General features: G+C 43.6%; 1 protein-coding gene across 1 annotated transcript; it reads right to left on the bottom strand.

Moving 5' to 3' along the window:
- Positions 1–1,214: 1,214 nt before the first annotated feature.
- plcg1 (phospholipase C, gamma 1) lies at positions 1,215–25,848 on the bottom strand. Its single transcript, XM_084554365.1, has 33 exons — positions 25,636–25,848; positions 23,799–24,086; positions 18,075–18,227; positions 17,788–17,881; positions 17,617–17,664; positions 17,016–17,100; positions 16,771–16,854; positions 16,389–16,411; positions 16,222–16,291; positions 16,032–16,133; positions 14,916–15,034; positions 14,314–14,399; positions 13,804–13,924; positions 13,385–13,553; positions 13,138–13,260; positions 12,800–12,901; positions 12,425–12,612; positions 11,730–11,930; positions 11,440–11,559; positions 11,122–11,302; positions 10,906–10,983; positions 10,690–10,793; positions 10,364–10,457; positions 10,080–10,149; positions 9,188–9,351; positions 8,841–8,937; positions 8,517–8,741; positions 7,516–7,664; positions 7,002–7,116; positions 5,727–5,888; positions 5,540–5,628; positions 4,402–4,682; positions 1,215–4,307 (listed from the first exon to the last, which is right to left on the bottom strand). Exons 2-33 carry the CDS (start codon positions 24,013–24,015, stop codon positions 4,265–4,267), a joined length of 3,957 nt encoding a protein of 1,318 aa, XP_084410491.1. The 5' UTR covers positions 24,016–24,086; positions 25,636–25,848; the 3' UTR covers positions 1,215–4,264.
- Between the last annotated feature and the right edge of the window lie 1,171 nt (positions 25,849–27,019).

Genomic DNA, 27,019 nt, shown 5'->3' with positions numbered 1-27,019 from the left:
AAGATCAGATGAACCTTATTTCCCCGTCGTGTCACCTTCATGCTGCTTTTTGTTTCATCTCGCACTCACAAGTTTTGACTTTTCATGCTCACGGTTTATTCTAACGTGGTAGCTCGGGCGCTCGCGGCACCGAATTTGACATTAAGGTTAACTCCACACGGCTCTTTGTTTTCACTTTAATTTCTCATCTGTGCATACTCACAACACCTGAAGTGGTTCAGTATGGGAAGACGTCAGCGATTGTTTCATCCAAAGAGGGCAAGCACCCTGTTGTGTCTGAAAGGAGGAAAAAAAAAAAAAAAAAAGAAAAAAAAAGCTACACAATATATTAGACTTTATGGAAAACAGTTTGTGTTGTTGTAGCATCAAGTGCTTCTTTACGTCACTGAACGTGCACGTACGTTTGTTTTTATGGAACTTTCTTATTAAAATAAATTTGACTGTAAAACGACTGTGAACTTCTACCAGAGTTCCATACTTAGGCTTGATGTACAATTTTTACAGATGGTATTTGCAGAATAAACAGAATGTAATAAATCTGTGGCTCCTCGTGTCATTGGCTGAAGTCGCGCCTTCCGTACGTACGGTGCGCAGCGACGGCGAGCAAACGGCGGCATGTGGTCCCGATCGGGCCCTTTGGACAAAAATAATTGACCCTTTGTCGGCCTTCTGCTCTGCCGACCGTGAACCAGTCGACTCCTTCTCTTTTTGACTTTGCATGTGTTACTGTTGCTAGGTTATACAACTGCAGGGGTCAGTTCCCAGAGGAAAATGAGAAAATCTTTAATAATGGAGCTGACAGGTAGGACTGAAATTCAGAAGAACCACAATTAAAGAGTTTGAATGCTAATTAAGTCTACAGGTTTAATGTTTTTCTCTGGCAAAGGAGCCCCGCACTGCTGTCTGTCTAACCTAGCAACAATAACATAAGAGTCACTTACCAAACGCTGAGTTCAATGTCATAGTAAATCAACTTATACTTTCCATAAATGTACATCAGATCTAATTAAATCTATTCGAACCATTCATAAAAACATTTCTGTAAATAATTTTCGTCAAATTGGAGCCAAAAAAAGCTTACTGTTAAAAGCTACAATTATTGTTTTTAATATTTATATCTGTAGCTGACTGGTAATATTTAAGGATGAAGAAGAAGCGTCTTCCTGGTGGCACAGCGGTTCACAGTGGTAAAGATAATTTCTCTATTTGACTAATTCCTTTAAGGGCTGCAACCTCACAGGCTACTGTTCACTCATCTTAGACCGAAACTATTAGTATTCATTTCCTGAAGTGCTGCTACTGAACTTATTGAAACCAGCTCCCTCTCTGCGTGTGTGTGTGTGTGTTTTGTTGCATTTAACTTTAAAACAAATAACCGCATAAGCACGAGAAAAATAGGACAAGTTAGTATAAAGTAGTAAGTATTTTATTTACTTTTCAGGCTTGAATATGTTTCATATGAAAGGCAAAAATTAAAATGAATACTTTTTCCTCTCCATAGTTTAGGCACATTACAGAAAGGCGATTGTAAATGAGACTGTCGCTAACAACAACAAAAAAAGAAGACAAGATTGGAAAAAAGAAAAACGGTTAAGGGCCTCGTGCGCTCACACAGGTGTCCGTTAGTTATTCTGGCTGATCTGTCCTCGTTACAGGTTGGTGAGAGGACGCTTTGTCCCTTTATATCAACAAAATGAACAGTGGAGTATTACAGACTGAGAAGCGATCAGTCAAAATAAGCGGTCACACCTGTGTGGGTGCACCTCGGCTGTGCAGGTGCTTTAACGCCCGGCAGGGGCGGGTGAAAGATGTGGCTTTTAATGTGATGGAGGCACATAGACATTAGCAGACAGGTCAGCAATAAGAGCAATGCAGCATCGGAAAGGGGGTGAACTCTCCACCGAGACCATTCATCGTCCACAGAAATAAATGTAACATGGAGGAGCTTTGGGATTAATATCAGGGGTTGCCTCAAGTATTCACTCCTCGCCCTGCTTTTTACATTAAAATCATACCATATGGCTTAGGTGCGTCTCAGTGTCTCCAACACTGAGCGAAGGTATTCGGCTTACGACATAGAAAGAGAGAAAACACTGTTTCGGATACAAACCAGTGAAGAGAACACCGTCGCTTACATACGTCTCGGCTCACTGAAGGCACAGGCCACCTCTGTCCTCCGTCAGCCACACAAACGCAGCTGCAACAAGCTCAGCCAATCACACGCTCACACCACAAACACAGGAAATGACATCTCCCTGTACGTTTAAGGGCACTGACATCTACCTCCTGGTAAGTCTTCATTACCAAGCGAGACAAACTTAAAGCATGAGGAGTCCAACGTTGGGAATGATGATCCATTAACCTGCATCTTTCTTTTTTTTTTTTCTTTTGTACATTTCATTACAAATAAGTACATGCAGTGAAAGTTTAACTACATCTCACTGCAGTGTAACCCCTCACAGGCTTTTGGGATGCAGCTCAGTGCTGAGAATAAGCTCCCCCCCCAAAACACCACAGCAACACAAAAGGCGCTTTATGTCTTTGTGGTGCAGCAGTACGTACCAGATGGCTTCATATTTCACACTTTATACAATGCAAAGGTTCTCACTCGGTCAACAGTAACTGAATTGCTTTTCTCATTCAGACGCAGGGAAACAAATATTTTAGCAAAGCTGAAAAAAAATCAAACAAAAAAACGATTTGGTCACAGTAAAACACTTGTGCTCACATGTGGTGGAATTAAAACATTTTCTAAAATAAAACAGCGGCGGTCTTCGTATTCACGGGTCATCAAAGATCTGAGGCTTCTGTGGGAACAGCTGTTGTGAACAAATTAAAACACTGAATAAAAAGTGGCCAGACATTATATCAAGACTTGAAATGTCATAAAAAAAAAAAACTGCATCATAAATCAGGGGAACCTAGGGCTGCATAGTTAATAGAGGAGTTACAATCTTCCATGATTTATGTCATATTGACAGAGTTGAAACCTACGAGCACATGTTAATGTTCTGCAAACCACTAGAGCTAACTGTGGTTGTTAATAAGGATCATATTATTGAGCAGGATGGTCATGATCGTCTGTAACCAGCAGCCCTGTTGCACAACCGTGTTCCCATTGACAAAAAGAAAAATGTAATTTTTTTTTTTAGGCCTAACATTTATCCCTGCTTCATCACACAGTCAGGTGTTAGACAGGATCATTGTGGAGTAAGACGTTTGAACGTGTCAGACTGGCTTGTAGAGGCGCCGCAACACAGGGAAATGGAATGATGTGTGATTTTTATTTTTGTGGAATGTAAGTTAGGAATAAAAGAGAGTTTGTGTGTGTGATGCTGCTGCTGCTGCCGCTTCTGCTGCTGCCGCTGCTCTCTCACCGCTTCCAACACAAACACAGGCTATGACTTCTTTCCTGATGCCTTCAATAAAAAATAAAAATACAATTCTCCAGGTTCGGGGTACGAGTTAAACTGGAGGCGATAAATAAATTCCTCCACAAAGCAGAGAAGAGACGTTAAAAATAGCCGGAGAGAGCCCTCATGTTTTACACATATACATTTAAAAAAAAAAAAAAAAAAAAAAAAAAGTCACATTATGAATGTTTAAAGGTTTAAATAATTATAATAATTAAAAACATGAAGACAGGAGCTGCTGTTCTCTGGCACAACAGCACAGCAGGAATAAATATATATATTCATATACGCCAAATAGAGAAGAGCGAGGAAACTTAACTGGAAACAGTTTCAAACTGATACCTTTTATAGCTCTCTCTCTTCACCTCCAAACTAAGCAGCTGTTGTGCACACCTAAAACACAAGACGACCAGTCCAGGGCTGCAACTCTTTCAGCCGCACTTTTTGTTCTACTGTGAGTGTCGTTTTCTTCTTCCTGTCCACGTTGGTCAGCTTCCTCTCAGCAGGCCCCCCCCAGCCTCCACCCCCGCCCCTCCAATGTCCGAGTCCCTCCTTCCCATCAGGCGAGTGGTGGGGAGGGCTGGCGGCAGGGAGGGAGGGGGGAGAGAGAGCGAGAGAGAGAGCAAGAGAGAGAGAGAGAGAGAAGGGGGGGCGTTTGGAGAATGGAGGGAGGGAGAGCTGCCTGAAATGTAGGCCAAAGCGGTGGTGGGCGTTTCCATGGAAACAGTGTTCACAGCAGTCAGTGACATCATCAGTACGGGGAGAGGCGACTGGGTCGAGGGGGGGAGGGGGGGGGGGGATTTGAAGGGGCGGGGGGGGTGCAACAGAAATATGTCCTGATTGGCTTGGACTTAGACACGGTTCTCTCCGCCCACTCTGTTCTTCCGCAACACCCTGAAGTAAAGACAAAGACAGGAGGATGTCTGGAATCTTCTACACCTTCAACACGCTGTGCACGGGCAACAACTAAAGACACACACACACTTACTTTCTGCTCTGTGCGTCCAAATGGTCCAACAGTGCCTCCTGGGACACCCTAAAGTCATCTATAGGGGACTGGTAGCGCGACTCGAACGAGCCCTCTCTTCCTCTGTAGGCCATGGCCTGAGCTGGCGACTGGGGCAGAGGAGACATGCTGGAGGAAGTCGAGGACACTGAGCTCAGTTCCCCCAAACGTTCCCGTCCCACTTGGGCTGAGGCTGATGGCAGAACCGCCAACGATGTGGCCCCGACTCCAAGGAACGGGCTCAGAACCTCGCCGTTTTCATCCTTAAAATACGAGTAGAGATAATTCATGCAAGAGTGGCATTCAACCAAATGTTCATGGTTCAAATACAAATTTAAAATCTAGCAGTTAAACCACACATGAACCGATCAGGCATAACATTATGACCGTCTTCCTAATAGTGTGTAGGTCTAACTTGTGCCTCCAAAACAGTTATGAGTCATCAGCAGAGAATGAACATGTTCCTTCTGAGGGTGTCCTGTGGTGTCTGGTAACAGGATGTTGTTAGTGGGGGCCTTAGTGTCCCGTGGGTTGAGGGGAGGGGCCTCTGTGGATCACGCTTGTTCCAGTGCATCCCACAGATACTTGATCAGTTTGGGATCTATAGTTGCTCCTAAACTGTTTTTGTGTGTGTGTCTGTGTGTGTGTCTGCTGCCATCAAGGAGTGTCATTGCTAAGGGGTGGGGGTTCCTGGTCTGGTCTAGTCTAGTGGGTGGTACATGTCTAAGTAACATTCACATGAATACCAGGTCCAAAAGTTTCCCAGCAGAACATTGTATTGTCACAAGATGGTCGACGTTATTCACGTCTTCAGTCAGTGGTCATAATGTTGTGGCAGATTGGTGTATGTAAATACTGGAAAAGTAAGGCTACTGCCAGCTACCAATAAGCTCAGCATAAAGCCTTGAAACAGTTTGCCTGGCTCTGTCCAAAGATAGCATGGTCTGTCTAAAGCTCATAAACATTATTGAAGTATTACCAACTACGTGTCAGGGACGTGTCTTTGTCTCCTTGGGCTTTGTTACATTTCCAACAGTGCAAGTGTTTGTTGACAGTTTGTTGACAGTACAGACATCATGGAGCAGTTTCAGGACCAGCTCAGTAAAGACCAACCACTCACCCTGCCACTGACGATGTCTATGTGGACTAAGAGAGACGCCAACTCCAGGTCCTCATTGAAGCTGTTCTTCAAAGGTACTGACCGGTAACCTGGTGCAATGCAAAATACGGAAGCAAAAGCCTCTTACTAAAGCTCTGGTTGGAGAAAAAAAAGTAAAAGTAAAAACCGATTTTTTAAAAACACCTACCGGTCTTGAGGCCGTGAAGGGGGAACGTGGCCTGGGCCAGGAAGTTTTGGTCGCTGAACATGTCGATCTCATAAACCCCGAAACGCAGGAAGGCAAAAGCAGGGTTGCACACTGTGAACTGGAACGGCTTTCTCGGCCACGTGGGATTCAGACCGTTATCAGCTGGGGAGAAACATGACAAATGTAAAGTGTGTATATACACTATTAGAGTCATTCTTGTAATTAAATAAAAGCAGTGGAAAAATACTACATCACAGTGTTGCACATTAAACGTCAGCATAATTACACTGAAATAAAACTTGTGTCAAACTCTATGAAGGGAAATTATTTTGGCTGCTAGAAGAGAGATTGATAAATGAAAACAGAAACAGTGGAGAAGCCTCTGTTTGTCTGTTGACTCACCAACATCCAACTGATGGTAAAAGAAAGATAAGATAAGATAAGATGGGACTTTATTCATCCCCGTGGGGAAATTAGGGAAAAGACAAGTTCCCATACCGGGAGTCGAACCCGGGCCGCCTGGGTGAAAACCAGGAATCCTAACCACTAGAAACTGCACTGGTTTAAATGAAGGCCAATATTCGAGAATGTCAGTCCTTGCCTTGCTTGATTAATGAGCACATTATTAAACATGAATAAAAGTATACATGCATTTCCTGACACCCACACCAAATGGTACATGGCCTTTCTACCTGTTGCGACTCAAACTGCTTCACAGTCACAAACACACATTCACACACAGGTGAACCCCCAGTTCAGTGTCTTGGTCGAGGACACTTTGTCACGTGACACACTTTGCCCACTGAGCCACAGCAGCCACCAAGTGCACACTAGTTATTTATTTTGTAAAAACCATCCAGGTCTGAGTGTTTGTGTTAGAGCCAATATGCTTCTGGTTTCTTTACTGTTTTTTATTTTGTGAAACAAAGAAGGCTAAAGGAATAGCTTGTGGAGGCTGGTGTTTTTTTCTTGCATAGCTATTCAACTTTAGGGATTAAGAATGGAGCCGGGGCAAAAAAAAACACCCTACATTAAAACATCAAAGCCATTGAACATTTTCTTCAGTGAAACGTGACCAGAGCTGTGCTAGTATTATATCCACACTACGCAGTGTTTTCCCTTTGTATTCCCACACATGGCTTGCTTGTTTGTACAACTTCCTGTTTTTCTAGGACCAGACAGGAAATTACACAAGGGTAATGTATCCAGTAAACAGTGGCTACTTATTTACTTCAGTTTTGGCAGAGAAGCCCCGTGGTTAAAATTAGCGCTCACCTGCTGATTCCGTTTTTTGCTTGGCGCTGTCATACTCCGCTCCACACACCTCGATCTCGATCAGAGGACACACGATGCCGCGTCCGTGCTTGGGCAGGTGTCGGGCGCCCAAGACCTTTGGAAAGAAGAAGAGGAATACAGGTTACAGGTTAGCATCTCACGTTGCCTCAGAACGTAAACACTATTGTCTCCACACTCAGGACACCTCACAAGTCCCGTTTCTTCCTTACTTTCATTTGGGAATAATCATGCTCTAAGCATCGGAACTAAAGTTCCCAGACTTTGGAGAAGAGGGTAAACAGGAAGTATAACGTTACCATGGAGTCAGTTATTTACCGTAGCTATGAACTGCAACTGGAGCTGTGTTGTTCAGCCTATATACATTTCAGTCAGTTGGTACCATTACAAAAACTTGTCAAATAAGCTGTTAACAGTTCCCAGTTAACAGCTTGTAACCCTCCAAACTGTGGCGTCACACCCGCATGCACACAACCCAATGCTCACTCCACCGTACCGCTATCTCTAGGGTGATTTGTTCAAGGCCTCGTAGTGTGTGTTTGTCAAAGGGATCGAAGTTGTCGTCCCTCATGATGGGTGGCTGAAGGACGTAGCCGCTCCTTCCGTTCAGCATGAACAGGGCCTGGTTCATCTGCATGGGCTTGTCTGAACAAGGGAAGCAGCGGACATTAATGAGGAACATAAAGAGAATGTAAATAAATGTAAATGTGGCCATTTGAGAGCTTGCACGAACATGCACCCTGGGGAATCCGAACTCAAGTGGCCAGCGTTAAGTACAGGTGTGACACACATTACACACTGACAACACATTTGTTTGATCTGACCTCTGACCACATTTGTCTGCATTCCTTTGGCAGTGTCCTTAAGGTGACCCAGGACCACCTACTCAGCATTGGTGGCCTTGAATAAGTGGAGGTTTGCCTCATTCATTCAGAAAAACTGACTGACTGAATGTGAGTACACTGTGTGTTATTCTGTCATTAAAAACGTATCAGCATGTGATTAATTAATGATAAGGAGCCGCATGCAGGTACGTGTACTTCCTCATTCACCGCTGCCTTTTAAATACACTTATTATTTATGTCAACACATAATAAAGGTGTGTCTGGAAGCTTCCAGAGTTCAAGTTAAAATCTGAGCTTTATGCATGCCTCTAAAATACTTGTGTGCCCAAGTATTGATTGCACACACAACAAAAGGCGCTGTTCATGGCTCTGGTTCTGATACAGCAGGATGCAGAGATCCATTAGAGACAGCAGATGTTATAATATTTAACTGCGTCCCAAATGACGTTGGTGTGTATTTGCACAAAACTAAGGTCGGATCTCGAGTGCTGGCTGGGGACAGTACATGTAAAGATGCATTTTAATACCAGGTGTGACCACAGGTACTTAAAGCTGGCCACTTGCAATTGGATTGCCCAGGTTGGATGTTAACAGAAAGTCTGAACGGCGCCTGTGTGAGCAGCTGTATTGGCTCTGAAAAGAAGGTAGGTACCTGCAGTCTGGAAGTTAAGTGCTACCAGCTGGGACCCGCAAAGCCACATGGGCAGTGGGTCATAGTTGGAAGAGTCTAATCTCTGGCCTCTAGGGTAGATCCTGGACAGCTGCAGTCGATTGTACTGAAGGAACTTCTTCCCCTTAATCTTGTTGACGTACTTCTCTGCCTTTGTCTCTGGGAAGGATGACATGTCCCGGAAACAGGCCCGCTCTGTGCCAATCTCTACAGGAGACAGAGAGAGAAAGGACAGATCTAATCTACCAGCGCTAGCATGGTTCACACGTTGTGTTGTGTGTGTTGAGCTGCATGTGCTATCCTTACTTTCTTCGTCAAATGGCACAGGTCTACAGTAGATGACCAGATCTGATAATTCCAGTGCAATCTTCTTCCTCCTTTCCATTATCTTTCCCTCCTCCATCTGAGCAGAGAAACACAATAGTGAATACAGCAGCTCCGACAAGAACGTAAATCAGTGCTCAGTTTAACCCAAAGATTTTCTTTTTCCTCAGCAACTACTGCCAAGGTTATTGTACTAAACGATACAATACAGCTATCAGGTGTATACGTGTGGGTCTGCAGGATAACATACACTAACCACACGCTGAAAGTTTGGCATGAGAGTTGTATGAGTGCACTTCCTGTCAGGAATGCCATGAATGTATATTTACTTTGGCTTCTGAGGTCACGGTGACCTCACGGATCTTGACCACCCATTCCTTGAGTTCTTCTGCGCTGCTTGCAGCTACATCCAACACTGGGCCCGTCCGCAAAGTGGTATTTGGCACCAGTGAGAAGACGTGAGGCCTGCTGCCCTTCCCTTCAGTACGCACGGCTGAGGAGAAGAACATAAGGTTAGGGAACAGAAGACAGGAATGAAGAGGCCGATCTGTGACTTTATTTCTCTTAATCCAAAACCTCACAGACAGGTTTCGCTGTGTCTGAACCTCTTGGTGAGCTAGAATTTGACTGAACACCGATTTCAAAAAAGTCGAACAGTTAAAGTCCAAATAATGTGCCTGCAGCAGTGTGGCACAAAGCCAAAGTGATGTGCACAAAACACAAACAGTGGCACAGCCTCAAAATTCAGTGTCATCACTTTGATCCACATGAAAACAATGGCTTCCATTGCTGGTTCTGTAGTGGTCATGTGAAGGAAGCCTTGGAATAAAGTGTTCCAGCAGATATATTTAGATCCTTTCCTTGCAACCAATAGATGGAGCCAATGAGTCACACAAATGGCACAGAAACAGACTCCGACTGTGGTTAGAAAAGGCCCCAACAATGCATGACAGCATGTGCCAACACTAATGGACATGTAACGACTGGACTAGAAGCCGTCAATAAACTACCAGACACAGAGCTGTGAAAAAACCAACAGTAATGATAACACCAAATGAATTAATAATAGACGAGGATGATAATGGACAAAAGCAACACTCAAGGAAGTGATGACCGTCCCTTTACTATTAAAAAATGATTAGGAGATCATGTGCATGCACAAGACAGCCAGTAAAGGAGGCTGCCCTCTGGCAAGGTGACTGGCTACAACCCTACACTCACCGATCTGACAGGAAGACACGTCCACACTTCCTCTCAGCAGATCTCCCAGAGGGCTGTTTTCTGTCATCTCCTGCTTGAAAGAGAAAAAAGGGATTATTAAAGACGCCGTCAGTATTTTTGAAGTTATAATCCATATTACACATGTATCTCTGCGAGAGTAGCCAATTGTCAGGTGCGTGACAAGACCCAGCCTTCCCGGCGGAGAGAACAGGTGAACTCGTTTCACTTTAAAAATACCAACGTGTCACTGTATCCCTCTCTCATCTAGCGTGTCTGATCCTCACCGTTCTGTCAGGCTCTGCTGCTGACGGGCTGATCTCCTCCACGTAGTTCGCAGGAAACCACATCTGCTTCTTCCCGCCACAGTCACCTTTCCACCTGAGGTGGGAGAACAGGAGTTGAGAAGAGAGGAGGATGTGGTTCTGTAATTTGTTTTTGGCATTTTAATGATGGCAACCTTGATTTTATAAAAAAAACAGATAATACCACAGTGTTAATCATGTGTCTCTCACCTGTCACTTACCCTGGCTGGTTTCACAACGCAAATATGATCAGTGTAAATGGAAAATTAAGTGCTGCTTCCTGAATGAGTTTTAAACTGCTCACTCACCAGCCTCCTTCCTGTTTGTCCACATTAGAGATGACAGCGTTCTTGCTGAAGGAGAGCTCATCGTCTCTCTGGGCTTTATATTCGTACATGGCTCTCACAGTGCACTGAAACAACAAGGAAGGCGGTTATGATGCACTCTGTTCTCTGTCCATATATGCAAGTCCAGGCGTCTGTAGTGCAAAGTTCAACTACATGTTCTCCATTGTGGGCGCTCACCTTGAATGTTGGCATTTGGTTAGCCTCCACGTAAAAGCCTGGATTCCTGCCCTCGTACAGTGACCCGTAGTCTGGCTCCTATTGGACAATATGATATGTGTTAATAGCTCTTTTCTATAGGGTGCAAGGTGGGTTTAAAAATATGAATAATTAATCCATTTAACATTTTTTGTTTGTTAATAACCAATAAATGTTCCGTGGGCTGTATGTACTCACAGCAGTGCCTATCTTCTCCAGTGTGTCCTCATTGATGGGATAGCGTAGCTTCATTTTGCGGTACAGAGGGTGCTTCTCATAGTAACTGATGAGATCTACAAGGCTGTCAAACTCTGAGGTGCCCAGCACCACAATCTGACCCTCCTGCTGCACACGACAGTGCTTAATCTTGCCCTCCGCCCTGTGAAGAGCCCATTCAAAAAAAAAAAATACACTTAGAAACTTAATGATGTAATGTTCGTCCTCCCCATCAATCGTCATGGTGAACTACTTCAAATAGAATAAGAATGACTGAATGAGGCAGCAGGGCTGAGATACCTGAATGAAATGGCGAAGGAGTTGGGTTCTGCTCTCTTCCGGACGAGGAAAGCCCCGTCACGAGGTACCCTCATTAGCATGTTCTCTGCCTGGCTCCTTGACAGGCTGGCATGATACCACCTGACACAAAACCACAAAAAAACACGGACAAAGATAATTGCAGAGCTGCATCTATTCGTTTCCACTTTACATCACTTCTTCTTTCCTGTTAACGACCAGCGTTCAACATAAATAAGTAGTTACAAAATCGTATTCAGAAAATATGATTTCCAGTCTGTGTAGATACTCACTCTTTGCTTTCATGGGCATTGGTCTGAGGCACCGGCTCAGTCAGTTTCATCTCGAACTCGTTGCAGCGTAGCGCCACCTGCTGGTAGTGGGTGATCAGGGCATAGAGCGTGTCAAACACCAGGTTGTCAGTCAGGTAGAACTTGGGACTTCCCGCCTCCTGACGAGAGTGGATACGACAGTGCTGCACCCGGCCCGAACGCCTGTTACGCAGATGTGAAGGAGATATGTATAGCTTGAACACGGTCAACCTTCTACACACCACATGCGTATTGATGATTGATTAGCTGTGAGGTAGCTCCACTCATTCAGAGCTTATGCATTAGTAGACACAAGGTTACTGATCACACTCCAGACCGTGACTACAGCCACGTTCAATCAATGGTGAAAGGATTGACATTGATTTTCAGTGTGTCTCTCAGCTGGTTGCACGAATTAACCCTACACAACACATAGCCTTAGTTTCCTGACACACTGGACCAATTTCCCACTAATACATGTCACCAAACATTTATTTAGTGATATATAATTACGTTGTTAATTACAAAAAACACACAATGTAATTTTTGAAATATCTCCAATTGGTTTCAGTTTTAATGTCCACTGTATTGTCTATAAAGAGCAACTGCCAAACAAACAGTTGAAATCCGTGTAAAAGATTTTGCAGATTTTCTTAATGCAAAACAGTGTCCTCTACCAGAAAGACAGCGTGTCGTCTCCCACAAATGTCTCGCTCTCCCGGACCAGGAAGGAGCCATCGGGAGCGCCGGTCTCCAGGCAGTACTCAGACAGCAGCCTCTCGGCGATCTGCCGCCCGTCCCGCCCAGCACCAAGCTTTCCATGGAACCACTTCTCTGTCACGTGCTGGTCCATACCATTAGACACCTGGTAAGTTTAAAGACATGTGAATCAGGTCAAAGTTTAATGTTGTTCACCTCCTCATACAGACATCTGAAGATTAAAAACCAAAACTGTCAGAAACCTACTTTCTAATTTCTCCATATACATCCACAGCAATCACAAGTAAAAGTTGAATGATCTCTCTTTCCCACAACACATCAGGTGTACTGACCTCTCTGTGCTCCTCTTCATCATCGTTGCCCTGATTACTGGAGGTCTCCTCCGAATAATAGATCTTAGTGCTGGTCAGGACAAAGAAATGAGGGTACCACTCCTAGGGGGAGAGAGACAGAGAGAGTATGGTATGTTCAAAAGGTTAGATCAAATATTTAACCTTAAAATGTTCAATTTCCCAGGAAAATAGCTTCATAAAGTCCTGATTTAGTGCCAAGAAAAACCTTGACTTAGTTATAAAACAGGTCAGAGTGGTAGTCTGCAAGATGGTGATGCATCTTGGGTTTCTTATCACTAAAAACACACAAAACCAGCTTGGGTACAGATGATACTTACATGGTTAATGGGATCCTCCAGGAACAGGATGCCATTTTTTATGGAGTTGCTGATGTCATTCTCTGAGTAGGGAGTGGAGGTGGACACCTCCTCATAGGCACTGCCTTCTGCAAGTTTCTTATGCTGCAGCAGATGAAGGGAGAGGAGGGCAGACAGAGAGTGTGAAAGGAGAGAAATATAGTTAGGAACATAATACAGTCAGAACACTGTAAATTAATAAGTTCAGTTGATTCCAGGTGGCCCTGACCTTGATGAGGATCTTCCTCTTGAGCTGGTTGGGTGAGGGCAAACCATCTGCTGCAATATCCACCGCCTTGGTTAGCAGCATGTCTCCAAACACCTTCTTGAAGGAGGTGGCCATATTCCTCTGCTGCACAATACTACAGTGGTCCTCGATGGACAGGATGACGGGGTACCTTCATAAAGACCACACATTACAACTAAGAAGTGTCTCAACTTCACAGAGACCCCATCTGTATGAGTGCGTAGGTGTGACTCTCATCTTGGTCTCTCATGCAAACAACAATGTCAGCGCAGCCTGTGCAACATTCGCGTGTGTGTGCGCACCGTCTCTACGTCGTCGTCAACTCTGTTCCTCTTTATCATAGCATCAGTGCTGGCTGCTATGAAAAGAAACAAGACTGGTTTGAACTCATGGAGACTCACTCAGATGTGACGAAGGCATGCTCTTTGATGGTGGCCAGGACATCGGAAAACTTGATTTTTGTTGTGAGGGTGTGTCCGTGGTAGATGACTGGCATTCCATCTGGACCATCCCAGCAGTCCACTGAAAACAAACACAGACGCACGTCATTACGTCTACAGCACTTTAAGGAAGGAGGAGGTAAACGGAGGAGCGTGAATAAAAGAGTGACGCAAGAGTTTCGGGGTTTTAAAGCTGGCTGACGCACAAGTATTTATCATCATGTTTGTTTACTTTTGTACGAGTTAATGCAACTGTTCCGACAACAAGTCTGTTCTATTCATAGAAACCTGCTTGACATGGGTTTGGTGTGAAGGCAATGAACAGTTCAGTCGTCGCGCGTGTCCAATTGTGTGGGTGAGGCAGTGGCGGTTGCATTTAAAAGTAGAACTGCGGGGTAAGACGGTTAATTAGAAGGTTGGAAGTCAAGTCATTTACAGTACACAGGCTTGTCTCTGTGTGTGTTTACCCACATTCAATACAGCGGCAGCCCATCCTCAGACAGCGAGCGTACGCCTCCAGAGACGACTCGCTGGAAAACTGGTCTCCCGTCAAGTAGCTAAAAAAAAAAAAAAACACATAACGTCAAAGTGTGTTCACAAAAAGAATCAAAACAGCTTCTCTCAAGATTCACATGTAAGGGACAGCACCACACACTTTCAATAAACACCACGATACCACCATATCAAAAGGGTTCCTTCTCTTTTGTTGACTGCGGCAAATACTTCTTACTCATTCAGTTGGTCAATTCAAGCCCAATCAAAGCAACATGGGAAGTTTTCATTCCGCCGCTCCAATGAGTATTGTTTCACATCTGGTACAGAAGGTTATCACTTGAACGGCCTTTCACACACTTTTCAATGGGAGGAAAAATACATTTTCCTGCAAAATAAACGCCTGCATCTCATTCTGGAACATAATTGTTAAATAATAACTTTTATCTGATATATGAAGTCAGTTCAAAAGCCCCGTTTGGGCAGAGATTTTTTGAAAAAGGATGCCAGCCTTGAGCGTTCCCAGGGCCTAAATTACAGTCTGCCCAACAAATGCCCCCCCCGCCCCCCTCCATCCTTACGTGTTGTGTGAAGAGGAGATCCAGTAGTGGGACAGGGGGTTGTTCATATTCTCAGGACACACTTGGTCCAAGGAGCAATCCCAGATGGTGTTCTCTTTAGAGAACAGGTAGGTGAGGAACTACACGGGAGGAACAAAGCAGAGAAAAACAGAGCGCATGAGAGGGTAAGTCCAAACCTACAAATCACAGCTCTTGTTTTTTCTGTGATTTGGCTTGGAAGGCTGCCTCACCCTGAAGACTTATAGCCATCACAGTGTAACAAGTAATAACAATCAAACCATGAAGACAGTCTGGGATTACACCAGTGAATGATTCTGTGCTGTACTTGAGAGTCTCTTTGTTTAAACACAATTCTCTCAAATCCTCGAAATCCTAAAGAAAAATAAAGTTGCTCTTGCCATGCGGCTTGCCATATTGCAATCATATTGCCACATATGCATTCAAAACATTTCTAAACGTTTCCAAATCCCTGGAGCAGCTGTCTTGTGAGCAACTTATGTTAACAAGTGGGCAACTTAGTGTTCTCCAGCTGCCTCAGTCAGTCAGATGTTGGCAACATATTCAGACTTGATATTTCATACATTTTCATATGTGCAGGCTTAATCATTTGGATTTGTTGTAATCTGTAGTCAGACATGGCTGTCATTTAACTAAGAAAGAAAAGACCACCGCCAGTTGAAGGCTTATTTTTGGAGAGTTCTTCGTACTTTTAGAAAGTACGATGACCAAATCTGTGCGGCTCTCATTTCCAGCTTTTTGTGTTGGTAATGCAACATTCTTTCTGTCAGACAGAACCAACTCCTGCAGTCTGGTTCTCACCAGCTTCCTCTTCTCTTTAGTCAATCAAGACTTGCCAGTGACCACAAAAGCATCCCTCGCTTTCTGCAGAAGTGTGACACGCTGCCACAATAACTTTTTCTATCTGTGTGGGAGGAGGTGTTTTTGGCCATGCTCAAGGCTATCCATGTCAATTTCTGAGTGTCTCCCACCCACACTGACAAGACAGGGGGGCATCGGAAAACATGTTTCAAATTTTCCATCGGAGAACAAAAACCCAGAAAAGAGCAAATTAAAAAAATTGAGAAAACAGGGAGAGGAGAGAATGCGCGCGCGAACCTCGTCTTGTTGGAAATAAGGCTGCTCCACTTCTCTCAGGGGGTCTTTCAGGTAGCCGAACATGAACTCCTGGACCTTGTTGTTGTCCGTGGCCCACATTTCCTGGATTCACAGACAGATGCAGACGCATTGGAGCATGCAAATGAAACAAATCTGCCACAGGCGAGCTGTTGAGCGAGGGAGATATTACCTTTTGAGACTCCAGGAGGAAGTTCTTGAAGTCCTCTAGGGAGATCCTGTGCTCTGGTCTGTCAGTGAACCTGGCAGAGGAAGTAATGGTTTACTTCAGTGAATGGAACATCTGCAACGCTACAAAAAGATTTACTCTGCAAGAGAGACGACTTTGTTTTGACCTACCTTTGTAGAAGTGGAATTTCCAACTGAAAAATTGATCAAAAAGGAAAATATCAGTTTATTAATCAAAGTGCAGTACTTTGTGTTCACGTAGATGGACACACACATCCTGTGGGGGGAGGGAGGGAGGGAGGGCACTGAGGTCATCCATTTAATCTGACCCCAGCCTGCCTGCCTCCTCGTCTGTGTGTGTGTGTGAGTTTGTGTGTCCTAATGGCCTCCACCAGAGGGGTTTGGTGGGTTTTTAACTGGTCCATATTGATCTTGCAGCCATTTGAGAACAGACAGATGGGGGATGAAGTGTGCCTTGGCAGGGCATCAGATGGGGTGCGGGGGAATGAAAGTGCTGGGACTATCTGTGGATACATAAAATGTCTGCACTTACGTTTTTCTGAGCATCAAACATGAGGCTACGATACAGCTGGGCAAACTGGCTGAAGGACACGTCTCCGTTCCTCAGCTCGGAGTCCTGTGAAACAAGCAGAGAATCGAAGGGGAAAGCAAAAAAAAAAACTGCTGTGAAAGACAAATCATAAGTCTTTTGTCTTGTAACAACATCGTAGTGAAAGGGAAGTGGGCAGGGAGATGGGAGTGGAAAAAGGGGGTCTGTGATAAGTAGCAGGAGGTTACCGGAAGTTTCTCTCGGAGGAACTTCATGTTGGGCACCTTGTAGTTGACCTGGCTCAGCATGTTCTTCAGATCCTTACAGGATATCCTAAACACATACACGTAGGTTTTGTTGAAATATTAAACACAAACATGGATACGCACGTACAATACGTGCAGAGACACGCACATATAGATAATGTTGTGATGCAGAAAAAAAACACACGCATGCTCAGTGGAGTTGTTTTGCCTTCACTTCTACTACACAGTCAGGAATTTTTGGCCGGACAATAACCTAACTGCAATAACAAAGGCTTGCTCCTTCGTCAGGGATGTATCAGACAAACGTCTCTGCACATCTCCTCCACTCTCTGCAGTCTGTTTCCTGCGGCAGGAAGAGTTGCTGGTGTGTGGCTGAGAGGTTAGTTCCTTCACCGCACCTCAACTGAGCTCTCTCACAGACATCTACCACCAAAGTGCAGCAAGTCTACTTGCTCTAAATGTTGCACTGGGGAATGGGCACACAACCGCTGCACCAAACAATTGAGTTACATCTAATGATGTCTATTTCTTGCGAGCGTGATCGGATTAAGTCTGCAGCTGAGTGGCAACCGAGCTGACTTACCTGTCTTCTCTGTTGCGATCAACTGCGTAGAACTGCTTACGTAACCACCTAAAAAAAAAAAAGAAAAAAGAAAAAAGATGTAATGCGATTAACGAAAGATAAGATAAACACAAGTCATGCACATTCACGCCACCTTTCAACAGCTTGAATGTAGTTTTTATTTGCGTTTACCTCTCTATCTGTAACGGTGTGGGGGACTTCAGCGTGTCAGCCACGAGCCAGTTCAACCCCTTCACCCACATGGTCATCTCCTCATCAGACGTCGCTGTGCAAAGAACAACAGTTGACTGAATTCTGCTCCACACGACAAGACATCACGCATAAACACGAGTCTTTCATATGTGACAATCATCAATTAACAACCAGAAGAAACAAAATGACCCGACGGAGGTTTGTAGCTCGTGAGCTTGTGTTTGACGTTTGGCGTCGACGGACTTTTCTCTTCTCTCGGTACGTACCTGCCAGGCTGAGGGATTTAAGGCGAAACTCTGTGCCGTACAGGATGACAAAACAGTGAGCCTGATCCAACCGCGAGGCCGAGTCTTCCACATAGCGCTCAAAGTCCCGAGACTTCTGTCCAGGACGGATCTCCTTGATCTCCCGAATGTCAACTGAAGAGACGGACAAACATGCAACAGTTAGCGAAATCAGCCATCACTGTCACGTATCGACACGGTCTGAAAATACGAACGGTAGCATTTTATAAAACAATAAAGTTTCATGGAAATGGTAAAATAATGATGCTGTATTAGCTCATAAATAATTATTTACTTGCCTCATCGCTAACAACAACCTTACAGAACAACACACTGCAATGCACAGATATTTTAAGCCCCCAGACCACATAAAACAGCGAAGCAGAGGACACGACCTAAACCACATACAGGCAGACTTGAAGACATTCAGCAGACAAGATATCGATAGAGTCCAGGAAAAGATGATGAAGCTACCAACCCCATATTTACCTCGGTTTGTCTTTCACCACTGAAATCAACCAAAACCACCTATTACTAATCTGAAAAGACGGCGAGCCAGCTGCACAAACCAGTTTCTCACAGGACTGGTGGGTACGTGCGTGATGTGAAGAATGCTTGTAACGCTTGATGCCATACAGTACATACATAAGACGGCACAAACAGTGCTTCATTGTTTGTCTTGACACCGTTAATGAGCAGTTACAGACTTTTTTGAGTGTGTAGGCTTTAAGGTAGCTCAACGGCTTCCTATCAGAGTTACATTAGCAGCAGTTAAAGACCAACAGCAGGGACTCTCCTGCTAAACACACACACATCTCTCAGCTCCTACTCCTCTTCCTGCCCCCGAACCACACATCCTGTGCTTTTGTCGCCTACACACCACATCTGTGCTCGCGTATAGGTGAGCAATGTGCACGTTCTTCTCTCGAGCATTAAAAAAAAACCAAAAAAAAAAAAACCCTAAGCATGTCTGCTCGCAGAATTTCACCAAGCCGAGCTCTCTAATCACGCATCATATCTCAGTTTACTTTACCCGCTACACGGGCCAGCAAACTTCCGCTGAGAGAAAAGCAGCTCTGATGGGCTGAAACTGTCATACAACATTTTTCGTCATTCGAGGCAAAATATTTGGAGCCTGCCCCAGACACATGGGGGGTGGGGGGGGTGGGGGAATAAAGAGTTAGCCAAAGGTGTAGCGCTCCCCAAAGAGACGACAGGAGGGATCTTACGACACACTTCCACACGTCTTCCTGCGACCTGTCCTACCCGCCACACCGTTTCTACCTCTTACGTAACCAAGAAAAAAAAAATATAAGTTTTTTTGACACCAAACAGATGAAGCTTTTTTTTTCTACATAAGCACTTCTGCATTTAGAGATCAGTATCACATATGACAGTATAGATTTGCAGTGTCTCTCTTTTAAAGTGACTATAAATAACATTAAAAACTGAACTTTTGTCACTTTTTTTTTTTTCTTTAAATCAAAAGCTGCTATGAAGAAGCCACAAGATTTCCCAATGCTTTCAGACATTTCGTACACTGAATATTAATTTAAAGAATACGCAATAGAAACAACTAAAGAAAACTCTGTTTTTGTTGAAGTGTAGTTATATAGTTACGAATTGGCTAAATTGTCATTTAAATCAATCTGTTCAAAAAAAAACAAAACAAAGTTCAAAACTGACTAGGACTATATACTACACTATCACTACATGTCATGGTTCAATTTACACAGTTTGTGGGTTTAGAGAGGAAAGAAAACTAGAAACGCCACAAAGTGATTAGCTGCAATTATTCTGCTGCATACAGTAGAATTGAAATAAATTACATTTAAAAATACACAAATGGCACGACAATAGAATAAATAAAAAGCTAAATTGCGTACTTTTAATCGAAGCCACGTTTTTGTATTACTTGTGCGTAACTTTGAATTTATTTTAGATTCTGAAATGTGCTATAAATAAAAGTTTGAACGGCTTGACTACTTCAATGTGACAAGTTCACCTTGCGCTTTTCAAATTTTCGAGCGACTGTGTGGCTGACGCCGGGGCCTCCGTTTCACTACACACTTCCACATCAGCTGATGCCCATCAGCTGCTTTAGTGGGAAAATGAATAAAGTTATGGAGAGGAGTTTCCCTCTGACAAACAACCGCCACGCACCTACATGGATTCTGTTCCTCTTTCCAACAAAATGTAAAGAGAACTGTGGAGTTGTTGTTTTCCAATGACTTCCTAGTCACTCTCAATCTAAATTGTGTAACCATGTTGCTGCCTGTGGTTTAACACCTTCACTCAGTTATTTGGTGATATATTTATCATAAATAAATTGGGATGATGACTGAGTGTGCAACAAAAAAAAAAAAAAGGAAACGTGCATCAGCTAGAAACGTCGTGTGACGTCTGTGGGGAGAACGCATGTGCGCATCCTTTACGGGAGGTATGGAAAAAAGAAGATCAGAAAGATGACAGTTTCCACAGATGTTCACAGGTATATTCCGCCCGCATTTACACGACGGAGAAGTCAACAAAAACAAACCTAAACATTTCTTCATTATTCAACACACTTCCAGGTAGCAGCTGAAAACCTCTGCGGCCACAACTGCTAAACCAAGGTCGACATTAAGAGTATTGTGACTTTCAGTTCAGTTCAATTTTATTTATATAGCGTCAATAACAACACGAATCGTCTCAAGACGCTTTACATAAACCTGGCCCCAGAGCAAACCCTGAAGGCGACGGTGGCAAGGAAAAACTCCCTTTTAACAGGAAGAAACCTTGAGCAGAACCCAGCTCATATGGAGGGACCCATCTGCCTAAGGCCGGCCGGGTACAGACAGAAGAAAGAGAGAAGAGAACAGCGAGATAAACATACACCACTTTGCGTTGTTTGAATTAAGGATCACAAGAACACGCGGTTTAAACTCCTCTCTACACCTGAACAGACCTGTCACGACTGCAGCACCGGTCCCATTAGAAGAGCCACCAATGATTCTTTTCATTATATAGTAACCTGACAATTATTGAAATATTATTAGCGCATGAACAGCACCAAGCGATGGAGACAAATGTCCTGTCCGTCCCAATTAACCATACCACAAAGCATCTTATTTTGTCAAAGCAACAGTTTAAAAACCCAAGGATATTAAAGAAAAAAAAAAGCAAATAAAGTTGTTTTTTTTCAGGTCGAGTTGGTCCTAAAAAGGTCAGCGTGAGCGGAACAGGTGGCGAGCCTATTTCTTCTAATGAATCTGCGGCATTTATTCCTAGCGACGTGTTTAACACTTACAGAAATAATAGAACTGTGAAACCATAAACAAAATAAGGACACTAAATATGTCACTGGTTCCTCTTGAGTGGATTATATATATATATACTTGTATTGTAGTGTCACTATGTTTTAAATGAAACTGTCCAAAGCGCACATCTGAGCGGGATATTTTACAATAAAACAATCTCAACTGGGTCATGTAAAAGTGTTTTTTTTTTTTAAATAAATGACCTCAAACCAACATACTGTCCTACATACCAACAGTATGTAGGACGTATTTATAATGCCCGTATCATGTTGGTTATATGCCACTGATTTTACTGAGGTTATTCAAGGTACTTTGTTAGCACGATGCAAAACTTGTGTCTTAAAGCTCATTGATTTGCAACATAACCTGTGTTGGTCTACTACTTAACCAGAGGTAATACAGGTACAATGACCACTGCAGACACAGTTTTTCTGCGACATGTGCGGTCATATACAGGGTTAATCAGGGAAATCAGCTCATCGTCTGAAATAAAAACCTTCTGACCAGAGTCTGAGCACATGAGATGGTTTGACGACGAGGTCTGCTCCAAGAACGTCCAAATCGGGGGTTTTAAACATACGTGGAAGTTCATTCATAAAAATTTAAAAACAGGCCGATTTAGAGCTCGTCGAAGCTTTGACATCTTTGCCGCTCCCGGATGTCAAAGCGAGCCGGTGATGCTAGGGAGATTAAGGTTCAAGCACGATTTTGATTCATGCTCACGCTGCTGCTGCTGCTTGGTACAAGAGCTCAGAAACAAGAAGTTCTGAAGATGGTTGATGCGATAATCTGGAGATTTACTGAGCGTAGTTTCGCAACGGCCTCTTTGGAAACACATTCGAACTAAAGTTTGAGTTTCACTTAAAAGACATGTCAGGTATTCAAACTTTCACATTTGCAACACGCGCTGCCTCCGCGTCTACCCAGTCGTTTACTGCCAATTATTCAAGCACCACCACATCCTGCTTAGTCAAGCCATCTCGCCGTACCACACTACACAGCGCACTGTAGGTACGTGTCACAAAGAAACACTCATTTGTTTGGGAAGGTGGGCAGAAACTGAAAGAGAGCCGAGCTGAAGGGGAGAAAACGTGCATCGTACACTTAGATGTGAGGACAAACTGGGTTCGCACCTCAGCACTGTATATTTAGCAACGAGCCAGAAGAGCGCCGTTTGCACCGATGACGGACATCACTCCCTCTCGCCACCGTAGACAAAAAACCAAATTGTTCCCGATCGATCACACACTTCCAGTAAAAAAAAAAAAACCTGATATTCTATTTCTGTGCATTAATGAGCAGCCCGGGCCGATTTCATCTCTCCAGGAGTATCAGATTACATCTATGAGCTCATGGGTGTGTATGAAACCCTTCGTTGCAGAGAAGATGACACCATGTAAGAAAAAAAAAAAACCCAACTAAACTTTACGTCCTACTTTTTGCGTGTGTGTGTGCGTGTGTGTGTGTGTGCTCTTCTTTTCTTGTTGCATCCGGAGCAGAGTGCAGCTGTGCACAAGGCATCCTGCTACCCGAGAGACAGACGACTTAACGACTCGCTGAAGGCCTGCGCGTCCTCAGTCAGACACGCCGTTTTGTTGACGATTAACCTGAATGTCAGCTTCCTAGTATCTCACAGTATATTCCTATGAATGGAACAAAACAGCACAAGGAAATAAGTCCCTCTCTCTCTCTCTTTCTCTTTCTCTTTCCACCGTCGATCCTGGATTTATTTGTACCCGAGATGTGACTTCTCCGCTTCTGGACAAAAAAAAAAGTTGTCCTTTAATAACCACATCAAAAAAAAATATATTATAACGCTAAAAAATAAAGCTAATAACTGGACTTTTAGGTAACCCACCTTTAAGCGAGGAGGACTACAGCTATCGGAGTCTAACACTGATATTGTCTTCATACTAATCTAACTATAGAGCTTTAATTTAGCCTTTTTGTGTTCTTGAATGGTGCATTAGAGTTCGATCGCTAAGACCGTGCTTTTACCTTTAATACATTAACCCATACCTATAATCTGCCGGTCTCACTTTCATTTCTACATTATTAATCCTCATTTCCAGATTTTCTACCATGCGAAGATGTTCTGAAACCACCTATGAACTCCCCTTAACTTTCTTGCAACACCGCCATGCATGTACTTGGACGGCCAAACTGTGACATTGAGTCTCATTAAGCCCTACAACTTCTTACTGACTTCTTTCTCCTCATGTTGTCACCACACCGTGTGTGAGCCTTTGTGAGCCATTCAAGCGCCACACAATGCCGTATTCCTGAGTGTATGCAAACCAACCAGTTCTGGCAAAAAGTTGCCGCCGCATTTCCAACCTGTACATCACCATCTGTGTGTGTGCGTGTGTGTGTGTGTTTGTTTGTTTGTCTTTCGGACACTACTCACTCTCTCCCTCTATTTTATCCGTGCCCCGAGTCCAGATAATAGTCCTGGTCTCCAGCTTTACTTGAAATGTCCTTCTCTCTGGCCGCTGGGACTTCTTAGAATAATAGAGCGTCAGTACTGTCCCCAGCTCCAGGTCTCGGTACAGGTTGTTCATCTCCGTGTCGTTGTCCATCCACGGCACAGGTCCGTTGGAAAAGAAGCCAGAGGTCCCAGCCATGTTCACTTCCCCTGTTTGTTATCCGCTTCCTCTCAGAACAATCTGCTCAGTGCAGGCTTAGACAGGGATACCTACAGCAGGAGGAGAAGGAGGGGAAACCCATGAAACAACCATTCCCAGTGGGACTTCTAGTGTGTCAGTGGTGCATGCACATTACTACCAAAGCGTGGCGTTTGACGCTGTCAGGAGTCTGAAAGCTTCAAACGACGCAACATGCGTATCACACTCTCACTTGCCAAAACATTACGTACACACTCATGAAAACTAATCCTGCACCAACTCCTCCTTCATGACTGTTATATTGTTGAGTTTACATTGATTTGGTTTAAGAAAGGTGGTAATTCAACTGTGCGCTGGTTCTGGAGGATGTAGTTTGTGACGCTGCGTTTAACACCAAAGTGTTTCTGTTATTTAGCCTAGCCCACCGGCTAAAACGGGGTCTTTAGAATAACAGGAACATGTGTCGGTACAACACTATAGGATTTAACAAGTATGCCGTAACAATTTGATTTCACGGGCGGACCCTAAAGAAGTGACAAGTGCGTGCACATATGCCTGCATGTCAAACATGTGTGTGTGTAAGAGAGAAAAAGACTTTTCGAGCAGTAACACACATCTCCTACTCGTGTTTTGACATTAATGTGAAGTGAAATAAGTATTTTCTAAAAAAAAACAAACAAAAAAAAGGTGGAAACTTCATGAAACAACCATCGAAAATCATTTACGACACTACCAGAGACAATACAGCTGAATAAAAAAAGCAAAATCTGTTACAAGTTGTGTTGTTTGTTTGCAAACCACTAAACTTTACTGTCTTATTTAAATGTTTTGAACTTAAAGGGGACAGTCTGACACGTTGTAAAATATAAATACACTGCTTAAACATGCAATTTAATTGACTCCACAACATAAAACCGTCCATAATAGTGTTAAACTAGACACACTGCATGCCGACATAGAATTTAAACACTTCATAACATGCAGGGTTTTTATTGATTTTCGTTGTACAGTACAGCAGGAGCACTGTTAGATGAGACCAGGAGAGAAAAAAAGGAGAGAGAGAGAGAGCTGGGATTTATCATTAACAGAAGTGTAAATAAATAAAAATGACAGCTGCGACCTGAAACCGTCCGGGGAAGAGAAATAAGTGTCGATTAAAATAATCAGCCCAGATAACTTTCTAACCAACGTGATTTAACCTTTAATCCAGACAGTCAGCAGCGGGGAGGCTTAATCTCATTTTTTTTTTTTAAACACACCAACAGGCCCGTAACCTGCTGCAGGAGAACAAAGTTTCCTCTGAACAAGAAGATTTTTTTTTTTTTAAACTGGGGAATGGGAGCAGGAGTGGGGAAAGACAGAGGAACAAGAGCCGTGTGGCTAATTTCACGGCGTGGAGACGGGGCCGGTGTGAGCTAGCTTTCTGCTGGGCCAAAGGAAGAAAACCATGGCTGGGGAAAAAAAATAAAAAATTAAAAGAAGAAAGCGCAGGTAGCGGTGGCTGCTCTTTTCGTTTCTTCTCCCTCTTTGTCCGCGGTACCGTGCGGAGGAGAAAAAAAAATAAAAAAAATAGCTGGAAAACAACACGTCGCAGGAGCTGCTGTGCTGTAAACTACCTACCGCCGCAATCTCGGCCCCGACCGCACATCTCCAACGGCTGAGGCTGCTCCTCTCTCCTCTCTCGGCGCTCCCGTCGTCTTTCTCCGTTTTCCCTCCCACGGCCCCGGGTGTTTCGGCAGTTAAATCAAAGTTATGTCCCAGGAAGAAGCCGCGTTCCCGGCGGTAACAATCCAAGTTTTCCCTCGTCCGCTCCGGCCGTCCACAGAGGGGAGGCAAGGCAGACAGCGAGAACCGTGGTAAGACTACGCAAGTTTGTCTGCTCTCAGATCCAGGCAGCGCAGGCCCTTCCCCCCCCCGAGCCGAGCCGAGCCGAGCCGACCACCAGCAGCGTCAACGGCTACGGAGTCAAAAAGCACGCTTCCGCTGAGATCTTTCACAATAAAAGCCTCTTTCATAATTGAAGACTGTCACAACCCCTGATACAAAATGCATAATCATTCACTCAAAACTCATATTATATTATTACATGTGTTATTGTAGTAGTTAAAACAAGTGCAGGAAACACTGGTAAAATCTCAAGATGTACCTAGTATTGTAAAAAAATAACTTCATATTCATTTGCTGATGCCACTATCTAATGATGTATGTCATATTTCATACTCTGTGTGTTTGTTGCATTAACATTTACCCTTATTCTCTTTAAGTGTCTTTATAACCCTGGCTTTGGTCAGTCCTAAGTGAATTAAGATTTGCTTACTCACTTCTTATGATGTCCTTATATACACACATATCTTTCTAATGCTACATATTGGGAATAAACTTGTAATAGTTTGTAAATGCTTCATTATCACTGCATTTATCTATTTTTTTTTTTTAATCGTTTCATTTCAATCAGTTAGGATGAAATCGTAGACTTTTAATATTTAGCTGCATGTCTTGCTTTTTACAGAAGCGCATTGCTGCCACACCAGAAAACAAACAAACAAAACTGGATCAGTAATAACATGATAGCAGGTTATATCACTTGATAGCAAGTTATCACGTTATAATGTGATACTGATTCGTTTTTTTTTTCTGGCGTGGCAGCAACGGGCTTCCGTAGCTTTTGGAGTTGCTTTTAATTATTTTTTAAGAGGTCATTATGTTGACTGTACAAAGTTGGACTTTTATTTTATTTTATGTTTACTTACAACACTTCCGGTATGAACGTGCAGCTTTCCCGTTAGCTTTAACGCAACTCATCCTTCAGCAGGAGCGCCCGTTTTCGGCCTCTTAAAGACGCAGACCGCTGCCGCTGTTGTACTTTTAGATGTCTCCTGAACAAAACCATCCCCACAACTTGTCAGTTGACTTTGTAATCATCTCCCCTTAAATAATACCGTAGGTTTACCTTGAAAAGACATCAGTCACAACCAATCACCTATCTTAACAGGGATAGTGTGTG

This window comes from Chelon labrosus (genome assembly GCF_963514085.1).
Source record: "Chelon labrosus genome assembly, chromosome: 10".
Classification (NCBI taxonomy): Eukaryota; Metazoa; Chordata; class Actinopteri; order Mugiliformes; family Mugilidae; genus Chelon; species Chelon labrosus.
This window is presented reverse-complemented; position numbering and strand designations above follow the sequence as displayed.

Bases quoted from the DNA above. Each gene is read 5' to 3' on its own strand.
- plcg1 (XM_084554365.1), bottom strand. From the start codon at position 24,015: ATGGCTGGGACCTCTGGCTTCTTTTCCAACGGACCTGTGCCGTGGATG. The intron at 17,882-18,074 runs GTACGTACCGAG...TTCTTTGCACAG, and splicing joins TAAATCCCTCAGCCTGGCAG to CGACGTCTGATGAGGAGATG. The intron at 10,150-10,363 runs GTGAGGATCAGA...TCTTTCAAGCAG, and splicing joins CAGCAGAGCCTGACAGAACG to GAGATGACAGAAAACAGCCC.